At 43.4% G+C, this 13,000-nt stretch overlaps 1 protein-coding gene across 1 annotated transcript in view; it reads right to left on the bottom strand.

The window, feature by feature from the left end:
* The window catches only part of itga3b (integrin, alpha 3b), a 45,891-nt gene that overhangs the window by 4,770 nt on the left and 28,121 nt on the right, over positions 1-13,000 (bottom strand). Inside the window, exons 6-20 of the mRNA XM_038990253.1 lie at positions 12,662-12,866; positions 11,744-11,937; positions 10,720-10,808; positions 9,252-9,388; positions 8,949-9,038; positions 8,795-8,862; positions 6,206-6,348; positions 5,449-5,595; positions 5,271-5,368; positions 4,383-4,551; positions 4,186-4,260; positions 3,987-4,066; positions 3,758-3,835; positions 3,479-3,581; positions 3,027-3,203 (exon numbers count right to left, since the gene is read on the bottom strand). Coding sequence (XP_038846181.1) covers positions 3,027-3,203; positions 3,479-3,581; positions 3,758-3,835; positions 3,987-4,066; positions 4,186-4,260; positions 4,383-4,551; positions 5,271-5,368; positions 5,449-5,595; positions 6,206-6,348; positions 8,795-8,862; positions 8,949-9,038; positions 9,252-9,388; positions 10,720-10,808; positions 11,744-11,937; positions 12,662-12,866 — 1,853 coding nt within the window. The remainder of the gene's footprint in view (positions 1-3,026; positions 3,204-3,478; positions 3,582-3,757; positions 3,836-3,986; positions 4,067-4,185; positions 4,261-4,382; positions 4,552-5,270; positions 5,369-5,448; positions 5,596-6,205; positions 6,349-8,794; positions 8,863-8,948; positions 9,039-9,251; positions 9,389-10,719; positions 10,809-11,743; positions 11,938-12,661; positions 12,867-13,000) is intronic.

Below are 13,000 nucleotides of genomic sequence, written 5' to 3'. Positions count from 1 at the left end.
ATCCACACAACATATATACTGTGTAGAACAACATGCATCTCTGATAAGGAATCCCATCAGCCTCTCGTCACTGGATTTCGATCTGTAACACCCCTAGTTGGCTGCTGTAAGGTGGCTCAGGAGGTAGTGTTGCTTCTGAGACAAACATACCTAGAACATGGTTGCCATGTTGTCAGAATATCAGAAATGTGTATATTTACAGTAGCATGTCTGTACTTTCTCACATTTGAAATTCAAGCAATGACAAATTCAAGCAAATACCAACAACAATACACAACACAGAGTTCCATCTCCAAGTTTTAATGTGGAAAACAATAGACAAATTGCAACAGAATCACTTGAGACCAATGTTGGGGGTAATATATTACTTACAGTTGTATTACTTTTATTTGTAGGACTGATATAACGACTTCATGTCTTCAAATACTGTATTGTTATTACAGTTACTTTTTCAAGTAAGCCATATATTACTTTCAGAAACATATCTCTACCGGCGTGTTATATATATTTTTAAAGCTTTGTCTCATACTAACAGAATTCATGCTGTAGGCTAACACGTTTCCGATAGGCTATCGTAAAGCTGAAAATCAAAGAAAGATGGCAGCTGTGTTCTTACCCCGCTTAACCTTTTCCTTGTTGAAATGCTCCCATTATTTTGAGTTAATCGAGGTGAAAGAGAACAACATTTAAGTAAAATGCAAACTCTGTGGCCTCCTGAGTGGTGCAGTGGTCTAAGGCACTGCATTGCTAGCTGTGCCACTAGAGGTCCTGGGTTAGAGTCCGGGAGACCCATGGGGCGGCGCACAATTGGCCCAGTATTGTCCAGGTTAGGGGAGGGTTTGGCCGGCAGGGATGTCCTTGTCCCATTGCGCACTAGCGACTCCTGTGGCGGGCCGGGCTCAGTGCACGCTGACACGGTCGCCAGGTGTATGGTGTTTCCTCCGACACATTGGTGCGGCTGGCTTCCAGGTTAAGTAGGCGTTGTTTCAAGAAGCAGTGCGACCTTCGCCTCTCCCGAGTCCGTACGGGAGTTGCAGCGATGAGACAAGACTGTAACTACCAATTGAGTACCATGAAATTGGGGTGAAAAAAGAGGATGCAAACTCTGAAGGCAGCATTGATCTCTTCGTCCAGAAACATTAAACCTGAAAACACATCAGGAGGTCGTGCACAGAGACACAAAACTGGTAGCCAAAGTTCCAGAAATGTGTGAAAGAGGAGATATCTATGCACATTATAGTAATAAACAAAGACACATGAATAATATTTCCATATAAACAATCCAAACGTCTGATAAATGCAAATCAAAATGCCAATAATGACATTAATGGCTAGAATGTGAGAGTAGGGTGACTCCTCTAGTAGGTCTCAAGCCCAGGCAACCAGCACCAATGACGAACGCCCTAACCACGGTCCCAATAAGGGATATCTGTCACGGGTCCCCCCCGGTACTGCTGCTCATTCCGTTCACACTGAACTGGATTCATTACCACTGTCTTGTCTCATTACGCACACCTGGTTCCCATTTCCCCCTGATTAGTATGTGTATATATGTTCCCCATTGTCCTTGTCGATTATTGTCCCAAGTCTGTTGGTCTTGTGAGTACGTGTGCTCTGTTGTATTGGCTTTCATGCTGCGTGTTATTGTGCACTTGTGTTGACGGGTCTCGTCCCCTGTATTGACGGGTCTCGTCCCCCGAGGTTTACACCTCGCTCTTTTGTTTTGGTGTCATCCCTGTGTTATATAAATACGTGTTTGTTTGGTTACATCCCTGTGTTATATAAATACCTGTTTGTTTTGGTTACATCCCTGTGTTATATAAATATGTCTTTGTTTTGGTTACATCCCTGTGTTATATAAATATGTCTTTGTTTTGGTTACATCCCTGTGTTATATAAATATGTCTTTGTTTTGGTTACATCCCTGTGTTATATAAATATATCTTTGTTTTGGTTACATCCCTGTGTTATATAAATATGTCTTTGTTTTGGTTACATCCCTGTGTTATATAAATATATCTTTGTTTTGGTTACATCCCTGTGTTATATAAATATATCTTTGTTTTGGTTACATCCCTGTGTTATATAAATATATCTTTGTTTTGGTTACATCCCTGTGTTATATAAATATGTCTTTGTTTTGGTTACATCCCTGTGTTATATATATACACGTGTTTGTTGTTGGGCTTCGTCCCCGTCATTTTCATGACGTACCTTATTTTGGGTGGAGAAATAAAACCCCCTATTACGTATTCCTGCGCCTGTCTCCTATCATTATACAGCATGACAATATCTATAGGGAATGTGCTTATTGGGCCAGTATAGTTCGGCCCTGATCAGAAGAAACCATAACCCCTCCTCCCTAGGCAATTGTGATCTGATTGGCTCAACAACAGTAACAAGATGTGATGTGTAATGACATTTTTGGGGGAAACATGAATGTTCTTGCAACGCTCCCATGAAACGTGTCTCGAACATTAATATCTTATATTCTGAGAACATGGCAATCACGTTCTGGGTAACTTCTATTTGACATTAAGGCAATGGTCTCTTGGAAACATTCCTTGCACATCATGGAAACGTTCTCATGAAAATGTTAGTTCATGACCTAATGAGACTATTTCTGGAACGTTCTCTAAAGTTGTAGAAACCTTTGTTGTTAGCTGGGGAGCAGCTGCTCACCGATTTGACAGCTCCAACATAGTTACACCTGCGACACCGCCAAAACATCAGCTATGCGGGTGTCGGCTATCACTGGTTAACGGTTGAACTGATTGAATCTAGGCCATAATGAATATTTAGCCTCTTTTAGACTTGTGAGTCAGGTTCAAGTCTGGTTTAATTGGGTGTTTTGTTCCAAACAGTACTCCCTATTGCAAATATTACTGATTAACTGTGGGTGTAAACAGAGATTGAGGAGTCCTACTTTAATCATATTTTTGTAACACACTGGTCCCAGTTGGCCATAGAGATACAATATAATTCGGTGGCCTGTATAGAGCCTCAGAAAGACTCTGGTAACTCACTGTGAGGTTGAGAAGATTGACGATGTCCCCTGGAGGGACACAGTGGGTCTCAGTTGTCCCCTTGGTGACGATCTCAGTCAGGTAGAGAAGCCACTTCCCACTGGTCACCTCGAAGGGCCACTCAAACTCTACGGCCAGGGTCCCCAGCGCCCCCAGAGGCTCTCCTTCTACTGACACCTGGTGGTAGCAGGGTGGTATCAAAGTCACCACAGGACAGACACATGGCAACAGGGCAGATATCGATATAGAAATACAATGTATACAGAGCTGACAGGATTCCTCATTCTGTGACAGCCAAGCATGTCTGTTCTACGTAAAGAATTGGCAAAGTCTTTCCATCCACATATTACCTCACAAAACTGTTACGCCTACAAGTACAGGTCAGAATGTAAGGGAAACATTACTCACTAGCCCACAACATGGCTGGCGTTAGCTAAGTGTTGGTGTCTCACCTTGAAGGTGTATTCCACAAGACTGCCCACGTCACTGGTGGTGTTCATAGCTGATTCTCCCATCACCTCCCCGCTGAAGTAGGTCTGGACCAGGGGATTGTCTCTGTTTAGAGAGGGGGAGGAGAGGAAGAAGAAGAGGAGAGAAGAAGAAGGATAAGGGAAGGGGCCAACAGAAGTTAGTTGGCTACAGTGTTATACCTCCTTATCCATTTTGAATGCCTCCAGGCACACCACATGGCATCAGGACAACATGGAACATGTGTCTAAAGTTCCACTTACATGGAGAAGGAGGTCTGGATGGAGGTCTCTATCAACAGGACCACAGACACAGGGTACAGGTCATTCTGCTCACTCAACCTGGGGAAACAACACCGACACAAGTGTTTATTCAGCTAGCTTATCCACTTAACCCTATTCATATTTCAACCTTGGACATAAAGACTGACCGTTGCCAATCTGATAATGAGTTCACGATATAGAGCGACGACAAATGTCTCCCGTTACTTACGTGGACAACAGCAACTGAGACTCAATCTCCCTGGTTTGGAGGTTGATCCCGGTTGTTTCAAAGATGAGCTGCAGAGAGACCTGCGAAACCCCGGGATGGTCATAAGATTTTAACTACCGCCAATCAATATTCCAATAGGTTCAAATCAATGATGTAATACACTGTATACATTATACGTGGAATAACACTGTGGCCTTACCTTCTCATTGCTCCTCAGTGGATTCCCCAGCTCACACATAACATTCTCTCCAGCACGGCATTCTACACCAGTATCCTGCACATAATATAGGTATGGTACTACTATCTGCATGTACAGGACATACTGCAGTTAACGGAGCAATTTCAAGTCAACAGCCAGAGTTCCCCTAACCCTCTGTCACCCTCTGGTGGACTTACATGGGAGCGCACGCCAGAGTAACGGAGCGTGGAGGGGGTGGAGATGTTGAGCATGGCCTGGTGGGCGTCCTCAGCTACCTTCCCAGGACCTGGCACGTTAGTTATCTCCACAAGTAGCACCACCTTTTTCACGTTATTGCTGTACTGCAGCAATTGGCGGTTCCCCTGACTGCGTACAAACAGAGAGCAAGCATCACAGTTCATGCATTATTTATTTAGCCTTTATTTAACTAGGCAAGTCAGTTAAGAACAAATTCTTATTTACAATGACGGCCTGCCCCGGCCGACACTGGGCCAGTTGTGTGCCGCCCTATGGGGGCTCCCGATCACGGCCGTTGTGATACAGCCCGGGATTGAACCCGGGTCTGTAGTGACGCCTGCGCTACTCGGTCCCTTAAATTGTTAGGGGCCATGTACAAAATATTGCACCAGAGAGAGATCATGTTGAATCTGAAGCACTGTGGTCCACGCCGTTTTTCTTGGAGGTCTACCGGGGATCACACTATATTTGGATAGTCCATCTGTAGACGCTCTACAGATGGTCATACTATCAACAAACTATCTGTTGATGAGCAACTGACTATCTGTTGATAAGCAACTGCTTCCTGAAGTTAGGTTAGGGTTATAGGGTAAGTTTTAGAATACGGGTAGGGTTTAGGTTAGAGTTAGGGTTAGGATAATGGTTAAGGTTAGTAGATAGATAGTCTGTAGAGTGTCTACACGTGGACTATGCAAAGAAATTGTCATCATCTATTCTACATGATTGGGGCTTGATCAAGTCTCGATTAATTCAATTCCAACTTACAGTTATTAGAGTAAACTTACTTTTCAACGTATTCAGATTTTCACCCCATGTTTTACATATCTTCCTCTGTGTTTTCCACATACCTGGGGTAAGGCTTCAGTAACTCGTTAGCAAACGTAGCTGTTAGCTGCAGGTTACTGGTGCACCTGTTGTCTGAGCCACACTCCTTCTGGAAGTTGATCTGCAAAGGAGGAGAAAGAGTTCCAAAACGTACTCATCACTACATACTCAATGGAATTATTCCTAAGTCAGTAACCATACCTCTTTCCTCTCAGTCACTTTCTGTTTGTGGCTCAGTACAGGGTAGGAGTCCAGGTTCTGCAGGGCCTTTCTAACTTTGGGTTTCTGCTCATCCAGGGACACGTTGAGGGAGAAAACCACCGGCTCCAGTTTGTCCCTCACAGGATCCTGGAGAGGATGATACAGATGAGTGTGTGTGTGTGTGGTCATATATATGTGTGTGTGCCTGTGTGAGCAGTCATATACAGTGCACTTGGAAAGTATTCCGTTTTGGTACCCTTTCCCAGATCTGTGCCTCGGCACAATCCTGTCTCGTAGCTTTACAGACAATTCCTTCGACCTCATGGCTTGGTTTTCGCTCTGACATGCACTGTCAACAAATTTACCACAGGTGGACTCCAATCAAGTTGTAGAAACATCTCAAGGATGATCAATGGAAACAGGATGCACCTGAGCTCAATTTCGAGTCTCATAGCAAAGGGTCTGAATACTTATGTAAATAAGTAAATCTGCTAAAATTCAAGAAAACTGTTTTTCGCTTTGTCATTATGGGGTATTGTGTGTAGATTGATGAGGGGGAAAAAAGATTTAATACATTTTAGAACAAGGCTGTAACGTAACAAAATCTGTAAAAAGTCAAGGGGTCTGAATACTTCGCGAATGCACAGTATGTATGTGTGTGTGTGTGTGTGTGTGTGTGTGTGTGTGTGTGTGTGTGTGTGTGTGTGTGTGTGTGTGTGTGTGTGTGTGTGTGTGTGTGTGTGTGTGCAGTATTTACCTCTAGTCTGAGCTCCAGCACCTGACACTCGGTCTTGGGAGATGGCATGGTAAGGAGGCCTGTGTAGGTGGCAAGCTTATTGACAAGGAAGAGAACTCGCGGGCTCCGGCGATGCATGTCGGCTTCCACTGTGTACTTCACCACTGCAAAGGGAGGAAAAACACAAGTAGTTAGATGTACAGCCATACATACAGTACATACAGTACATTCCCCTCCATACTGTATGTATTTAGATAGTGTAGCTTTTTTTTTTTTTTTCGGCTCTATACTCCAGTTTCATATTAGGGGACATTATAGCATGTCAGCTTTTAGTTGAGGGTATTTTCATACATAAAGTGTATCTGTTTTACAGTTTAGAAATGAAAGCACTTCGTGTTTCAAGTCCTCCCCATTTAAAGAAGTCATAAGTACATTTTTATATTTTAGCAGATCTTATCCAGAGCAACTAGGGTTAAGTGCCTTGCTCAAGGGCACATCGACAGACTTTTCACCTACCCGGCTCAGGGATTCAAACAAGCAACCTTTCAGTTACTGAACCAACGTTCTGAACCGCTAGGTTAAATTCACTTCTAATGTATTCAAAAGCATATTATTGGGTCCCATATTGCTTGCATGCAATGAATAAATCAAGCTTGTGACTCTACAAACTTGTTGGATACATTTGCCCAGTAGGAACACAATGGTGAATACTGTCTTGTGCCATTTTCAAGTCACCTTTATTTTAAGTAAGAACAGAATATTTTTTGGGACACTTTATTTACAGAGTAGAGTGGGAGATGAAGTTGGAAGGGAGCACACTGGGATTGTACTCTGGTCTCCAGCTGGGAGTCACATAACTGCATGAAGTTGGGACCACAGCTCCACACTAGTAGAGGGTTCTGAACATTTCTACATTCATGTGAATGCTACCATGATTATGGATAATCCTAAATGAATCGTGAATAATGATATGTGAGAAAGTTAGATCGTACCCCAAAATGCTAACCTCCCCTTTGTTGGTAACGGTGAGGGTGAAGTAATGTTATTTTGAAGCCTCTGAACAGCATCTGACTAATCATTATTATTAATGACTTTTTAAAATCATGGCATTACCAGTTTCAAATTTTTACCCCTTTTTTAAAAAGTTACAGTCTTGTCTCATCACTGCAACTCCGGTACGGACTCCAGAGAGACAAAGGTTGAGAGCCATGCATCACACAACCAAGCCACACTGCCCACTTAACCCAGAAGCCAGCCACAACAATGTTTCAGAGGAAACACCAAACACCTGGCGACCAAGTCAGCGTGCATGCGCCCGGCCTGCCACAGGAGTCGCTAGAGCGCAATTGGACAAGGACATCCCTGCCGGCCAAACCTTCCCCCAATCCAGACGAATTGTGCACCAGACGCGGCCGGCTGCGACAGAGCCTGGACTCGAACCAGGATCGAGTCCAGTAAGATGCAGTGCCTTAGACCACTGCACCACTCAGGAGGCCCCAATTTCAATTTAAGAGTTCAGAAACATCTTATCTAAACACTTAGAAAGAAAATTACTCCAGTCATCATTCACCATTCAGTTACTATTGGGCAAATTATAACCAAAAACCCAACCAAAACCCAACCAAAACAAACAATAAATGCATCCAAAGAGTTTGTAGAGTCACAAGCGTGATGTAGTCATGGGACCAAATGCTACTTTATTACACTGTAAGTGAATTTGTCCAAGTACTCATGACTTATTCACACGGGGAGACTAGAAACATAAAGTGAGTTCATTTTTTTTTTTTAAATGTACACCCCTTTTTTCTCAATTGATAGTAGTTACAGTCTTGTCTCATCGCTGCAACTCCCATACAGACTCGGGAGAGGCGAAGGTCGAGAGCCATGCGTCCTCCGAAACACAACCCAACCAAGTCGCACTGCTTCTTGACACAACGCACATCCAACCCAGAAGCCAGCCGCACCAATGTGTCGGAGGAAACGCCATACACCTGGCGACCTGGTCAGCGTGCACTGCACCCAGCCTGACACAGGAGTCGCTAGTGCGCGATGAGACAAGGATATCCCTGCCAACCAAACCCTCCCCAACCCGGACGAGGCTGGGCCAAATGTGCGCCGTCCCATGGGCCTCCCGGTCACGGACGGCTGGAACAGAGCCTGGGCTCAAACCTAGAATCTCTGGTGGCTCAACTAGCACTGTGATGCAGTGCCTTAGACCACTGCGCCACCCGGGAGGCAGGTCTTTCATTTTTAAACGGTAAAACAGATAAGTATGAAAATACCCTCAAATAAAAAGTAACATTCTGTACTGTCACCTCATATGAAACGTTTGATCTCAAATCCAAAATGCTGGGGTATAGAGCCAACTTTAAAACATTAGCTTCACTATCCAACACAGGAGGTTGGTGGCAACTTAATTGGGGAGGACGGGCTCGTGGTAATGGCTGGAGCAGAATAGGTGGAATGTGGTTTCCATGTGTTTGATGCCATTTCATTCGCTCTGTTCCGGCCCTTATTATGAGCCGACCTCCCCTCACCAGCCTCCTGTGCTGTCCAAATACATATAAAGGCGAGTGCATTTGTCCGTATTAGAAAGGGAATGCCACTCACTGATGTTTTTCTTGAAATCTTTGTTTCCATTGCTGAGTGTGTAGGAGAAACACACTGTCACAGTCACACTGTAGAAGACAGAAGAGACATTAGTCAAATAACAACTGACATGAATTTACTTCATACAGTGTGATCTGAGAGGAACCTTTCTCACCAGGATTTGTTTCCACGGGGACAAAGGTTAGGGTCCACAATCTTTGGCAGCACGGTGAAGTTCTTAGAGAGATGGATAACTGGACGAGCCCTGGAAATGAACCGTGTCAAAAGATTACTCAAAGAATGAGAATACATAGACAACAATAAAGATATTACTACCAAGAGAAGACGTGCTGGAGAGACAGATGAAATAAAGTGAGACACAAACAAGATCCTGGATGAATATATCCAAGTTTGTAATGGCAGTTTTAGCTGATTCAATTCAATTCAATACATACTTTATTCATTGTCCACAACTTACCTGAGCAGAGCGATGCGGTCATCCAGAGAACCAACCAGGAGGTCAGGGTAACTGTTCTCATCCATGTCCATACCTCCACTGATGGAATAGCCAAAGGTCTGGAACCCACCACTACCCACTGACTTCCCCTCAATAACCTATAGGGGGCAACACGGACACGTTACAAAACTACATAGATCACGATACAGTATCTTTCCCCCATTTCCCTGCATTCAACTCTGTTCTCCCCGTCCTTTTGGCTTCATAGCAGATAATGTATTGTGCATTACTGGGGGAATATTAATGAACTATGAACTATTCATCTATAAAATGAATCAAACCAGTCTAATGTACCTGTTTTCATCTGATTGTCAAACAAATCACTTCAAAAAGTAGGTTACCTTCGCACGTTCATTCAAAATAATTCCAGCATCCGAACAGTGCACTGTGCACCCGCCAACTTTCCTTCAATTTACAAATGGCTGAAACTATCTCATTGGAGAAAGCATTGGAGCGAGCGAAACAGCGCCCCTCTGTCTTACTATACGTAGCCCATGTATCTGATGCTGTCTGGCCAAAAAGAGTATGACATGCCATACTCTTTTTGTCTAGAGTGCATCAGATACATGGCCTACACATACATGTCCTCTGCCTCAACGATGAGGGCAGTATTATCAGCAGCACCTGTGTTTTTACTAAATAAATGCATATCGTATCCTCCTAGAGAGTCTAAGGGCCCGAGGCTAGGTTTCTACTAAGCTATATGGAATTGCTTTAAGATGGTCATAGCAAGGATCATTTAGCTATTTGATTTAGAATTTTAGGAGCCCTGCAGGTATCCCAAAAAAGATCTAAAAACATTATTTGACCTTGTTGCTATTAGCCCATAGAAACGCAGTGAATAACAGATTCATCCATGGAAAAAAAGATAGTCAAAAATGTAATCAAAAGGAAGTATGTTTTGTAATGTCTGTCCTATAATGTCTGTCCTATAGATATATAGGACGGCCAAAATAAATCAGGAAAATAAATGAATCAGGAAAATAAATAAATCATTTTTACCCGTATACTTTTTAAGTGGAAATGCCCTATTCACTTCCATTCAACTTCCGTGACACTTGTGGGGGTCATAGAGCAAAACGGACACCACCAACGTGTTCGTGAGAATCTCATATTTCCATAGAGGGGTAGCCCAAACCGCGTGTAGCCCAAACCATTCGGACTCTACCAATGTTTTTGTAAGAAGACCGATTTTTAAGGATGTCGCCTGGTCTGACAAACACCGCTGTAGCTCTGCCACCTTCGGAAGGCCGACATTGAGACGCGGACCATGCAAAAAAACAGATATCTCTAGTTTAAAAAGGCGGATTATTTATTATATATACAGTTATATACCTTTTTTTTAATGCCCAGCTCACGAGGCCCCATGATGATGTGAGGCCTGAGGCAATTGCCTCTTCTGCCTGATGCTAAGTATGCCAGTGTGTACCTGACTAGGCTCCTCAGAGATTCCCTTCTTGCTTCCCATCCAGATGTAGACATTCCCAGTCTCATGGAATGGGGCTCCTACTGCAAAGTCTATAGAGGAAATATAGGCATTGGAAATACATGACCATACATTTTGATAATGACCAATTAAGTTTGCTCAAACAATTAATAATCTGCATATTTGATGCATGTAATACATGAAGTAAGTAGTGTGTAGAATACCATCTCTGATAGGCAGAGAGCAGAGCGAGAGCAGAGAGGAAGAGGCAAAGCGTTTCTATGGGCTTATTTTGGACCTAAGCTTGTCGCCTGCCTTCCGCCTTTTGGAAAACGACTCCCATTGTTAGGGCTGAGACATGAGCATCTCATCATTATTTACAGATCTCTGCCTATAGTTCCAGTGTAAGCCCTTGTGCTGGCTGTATTTCGCCACTAGGTGACAGCATCATGACAGTAGAAATGATTTTAATGGCCTGCAAAGCCATTTGTGACGTTCCTTGCTATCTGGAATCCTTGGGATGTCCAACTCTGACGTCACCCCATTGAAGTTGACATTTAAAATGGTTTAGGTAAGGGTTAAGGTTAGGGTTAGGTAAGGGTTACGGTTAAGGTTAGGGTTAAGATAGGGACATCCCAAGGATCCCGGATAACCCATTTGTGACCTGTCTGATTACACCAATGCTATTTCCCTCTATGATATCGGTGAGACTGTAACATTTAACAATGCACATCCAACAATAACAGTCTGAGCTTGGATCAGGAAGTTAACCATGATCCTCTTCCTCTTCTACGTCCTCATTGCGGTACCGTTCAAATTCTTTAAAAGTGCATCTTTCCTCCTCCCCTCTTTGTAGAAATCACTGATTAGAATTGACCGGACAGGTGAAAACCACGTGGTGGAGCCCTTATGTTCACCTGTCCAATCATGTGAAATCAGTGATTACTTCAAGTAAAGGAGGAAGGAATTATGCCCTTTTAAGGAATTTGAACAAGGCCCAAAAGGTTACCCGTTATGGTAGGCCTACCTTGGAATCCATCTTGGTTGACGTCGCCAATGGCTGCCACGGCGAATCCAAAACCAGATGCCGTAGGACCCTTCAGTACCATGCTAGGTGTCTTCTGGAAAGAGCCGTTCTCATTCATGAAGACGTACACCGCTCCTCCCTCCTCCTTCTGACGGTCAAAGTAGAAAGGGGCACCTATGATCAGGTCATTCCAGCTAGGATGGTGAAAATAAAAAATTGCCCAGACAAATATTAACACACAACCGTACACATTCTGTATCATTGTAGCATATAGCACATGGATCATAGTCATTATATGGTATACCAACCATTTAACCCACCTAATTCTTCATTCTTATTGGCTTTTAGAGAGGGCAACATAGCCTATGACATGCTTTATATCTTTTGACTTGTCTTTTGTACAGCCCAAATATTTTTGTGTTATTCTGTGTTATTGTGTTATTCAGTATAATCTTTTTCTCGGACACGCTGACAGACCATGAACACAAATGCTCAAGGTTTTATTCATGTATTATGAGAAAGAGAGAGCACACATGCCTCAGCCATAATGTCATGTCAGATACCGTATCAGAGGTGGTGAAACGACGAGGACAGCCTCTCCAATTCAACCACTACAGTACAGTATTCTCTGCATCACTGGTCAGGTAGAGCGTGTATTCCAAATAGTAGAGGGAAAAGCTACAGATGACGGGCTATCGGTAAATTTGCATTTTATTGAGTGATATAATTCAAACTCAATCAGTCCTGTATCAAAAGAATAACAAACTGTTCTCAATACTATTCTCAAAAGATTAGCATATGCTATTCTTTTGCCTCCGAGTTTGCTATTGTTTTGTTCTAGATAATCAAGCTTTTGGCATATGGCACACTGAGAGACGCACTAAAGCTGGGGATTTCCTATGGACAGTGATGACATACTTGTCATTGTTGAGGTCGGCGACAGCTAGGCTGTTCCCAAAGTACGAGCCCACTTGTTCTCCTGGGATGATGAACTCGGTCACCAGCGCTGTGTTGCCCTTCTTAGCCAGCATCACTGAGCCCTTGGATTCATCTCTGGGAGACCCCGTCACTACCGTGAAGTAGTCTTGACTCAGCAGCTTCTTGTCCTCATTGACAGAGTAACCTGTGGTGTTAAAACAACATTAAAACAATGTTGTAACAATGTTACAGTACCATTTATGGTAGGTAGGGCTAATCATTGCCATTAAATCATTCTACACAAAGGTCAAAGGTAACTTCCTGTGATACAGTTGCCAC

This window comes from Salvelinus namaycush, chromosome 4, assembly GCF_016432855.1.
Source record: "Salvelinus namaycush isolate Seneca chromosome 4, SaNama_1.0, whole genome shotgun sequence".
In the NCBI taxonomy this organism is placed as follows: domain Eukaryota; kingdom Metazoa; phylum Chordata; class Actinopteri; order Salmoniformes; family Salmonidae; genus Salvelinus; species Salvelinus namaycush.
This window is presented reverse-complemented; position numbering and strand designations above follow the sequence as displayed.